This window comes from Vipera berus (assembly GCF_964194415.1).
Source record: "Vipera berus genome assembly, chromosome: Z".
Classification (NCBI taxonomy): domain Eukaryota; kingdom Metazoa; phylum Chordata; class Lepidosauria; order Squamata; family Viperidae; genus Vipera; species Vipera berus.
The window spans coordinates 34163530-34165906 of record NC_138205.1 but is presented as its reverse complement, the minus strand read 5'-3'; the positions used below and the strand labels follow the sequence as shown (position 1 = coordinate 34165906).

The window sequence follows — 2377 nt, the reverse complement described above, 5'->3', positions numbered from 1 at the left end:
TGGTATTTTATCAACTTCCTAATGCTTTTCCTTATTTAATCAAAATTGGTTCATTCACATGCAGTAGATAACTGATACTGATCTTTAGAGAACCAACTTTGCAAGAGTATAAAAATCTTTGGGAAGAAAAAAACCGTCACCAAATGGAGCTCCCTCCCCTCATATAGCAATAATATGCCATAAAGTGTCTCTCTATACATATGGATACATATACTCTAATGGAAAATTATGAAAAGTATTAAATTGCCAAGTATTTCCTGAATATGTGTTTATAACCACAATGAAGTAGTTTTGTTTAATAAAGTCTAAGCAGCAATACATAATGTCATTATAACATGGCTACCAGCAAACAAACTTGTGTCAAATAAGTAGTCTTCAAAAGTTCCAGCATCTCAGCTGCCAACAAGATAGTATTGTAATAGGAATTTCCACACCACTCCCCCTAGCGTGCAGCCAATGAAATAAAGACTGGCTGAATATAAGATTGCAATCATTTCCTCTCTGTTTCACACCTTGCATATGCTTAAATGAGCCATGGGGCTTTTACTCAGTCGGATTTATGATGCTTTCTATGGGATGGAGGCACGTATTCTCCTTCTGGGTCTGGATGCTGCTGGCAAAACAACTCTTCTCTACAAGCTGAAGCTGAATGAAACAACTTCAACCATTCCCACTGTGGGCTTCAATGTGGAGACAGTTCAATCCTTCAACAATGTCACTTTCACCATGTGGGATGTTGGTGGACAAGAGCGCATCAGGGCCCTATGGAAGCACTACCATACCAACACAGATGGGCTGATTTTCATGGTGGACAGTATGGACTATTATCGTTTTGAAGAAGCTAGGCTGGAGTTGGAGTCGTTACTGGATGCTGACGATTTGCGAGGGGTGCCTTTAATGCTGCTAGCCAACAAACAAGATTTGCCTGAAGCATGGCCTCCCATGGAAGTGGCAGAAAGGATGGGAGTGAGGAAAATATCAGGACGCAAATGGCGTATTCAGGGTTGCTCTGCTGTAAGTGGTGTGGGGATCCCTGAGGCTATGGAAAAACTATCGGAGATGGTCAAGGCATATCGCAAAACTAAGAGGACCATCTGAGTCCAACATATGAAGAACACAAGGTTTTCTGCTTAATTCTTTTCTGTATGCAGCAGAGTCTTGCAAAAAGCCTCTTGGATCCCATTTACTCCTAATTCTCCTCATGAGTCATATGAAAAAACATTCTTTAATGTTGGGACTGATCTTTGAATATAGAGTAGGCTATAAAACTCTGTTGGACTAAATACCAATTGGACTTTTTAAAAATGCAGTTTACATCTTCATCTTCACAGTGAATCAAGTTGAGAATTCCAAGGCTTGAATAAATGAGACTCTAGTATCAACAATGAATCTTTAGTTATCAGAGGCCAATCGTATTTTGAATCAGTAAAATGTTAATTCTTCTGCTGCATTGGTAATAATTCTAGTTGTATTAAGAAAGTCTATACCTTGCTTCATATCATATAAAAACTTATGTAACAATAAATAGATTGCATGTCAAAACTGGTGTTTCTTCTTTGGCATTTGAGTAAAATGTACCATTTATTCTCTACTTTTCTTAAACACAAGTATACCAAGCACAGTGTGCTTGTCTTTCATTTTATGTTATTTTGGCCTTAAGCATTTTACTTCTCTTAATTCAGATGTTTTTGGAAGATGCTGGTTATTTTGAAGGGGAAGGGGGCATTGTTCCCCTGATAAATAAAACTTCACAAATCTTTTAGCTTTGAAGGCTTCCCAGCTATTCTTCCAAGCAGTCCCTCTTTCAGGCTTCTATGTGAGCTTGAAAAAGTATCATTGCTTTAATAAGTGCATTAACTTTAGCTCATGGGTTCCTTAAAGGATCAGCATTTTTTTCAGGATCATATGGAAAGCTGAAAAAATGATTAATTAGGAGTGAGATGCTGCATTTGTGCAAGGTTCAAAGGCTTTCCCTGAAATATATTTGAAGTGTACATAGCCCTAATAAATATTCATCAAAAAAAGACAGTGGTGACTGATGAACACTGGCTATTGTAGAACCATATCAGTATAGAATCCTTGGTCACTTTATGTCATCTTTTGCTAGGTTGCAAGCACTTTTCAACCTTTTCTTAAACTGAAGTTCAGTACCCTGATCCCTGACTCTTCCTCAAAACAATAGTGTTAAAAGAAAGCACCAGAAGGCTGAAATAGCATATTCAGGTAAGAGAAGAGGTAGAACCTGGGGGCAAAATTAGAAGAGGGATCAGCCTAGAATTCTAAGTAGCCGATAGGAAACTGAGTACAAACACCTTTAATCATTCAGTCAGTCAGGTTAGTTGAGATGATTCATACCTATCATTAACAATAACTTAGT

The 2377-nt window shown here is 37.9% G+C and overlaps 1 protein-coding gene across 1 annotated transcript; it reads left to right on the top strand.

Moving 5' to 3' along the window:
* Positions 1–534: 534 nt before the first annotated feature.
* LOC308676912 (uncharacterized protein) lies at positions 535–1309 on the top strand (the record flags this gene model as incomplete). Its single annotated transcript, XM_081342975.1, has 1 exon — positions 535–1309. The coding sequence occupies one exon, from the start codon at positions 535–537 to the stop codon at positions 1096–1098; it is 564 nt and encodes a 187-aa protein (XP_081199101.1). The 3' UTR covers positions 1099–1309.
* Positions 1310–2377: the final 1068 nt, after the last annotated feature.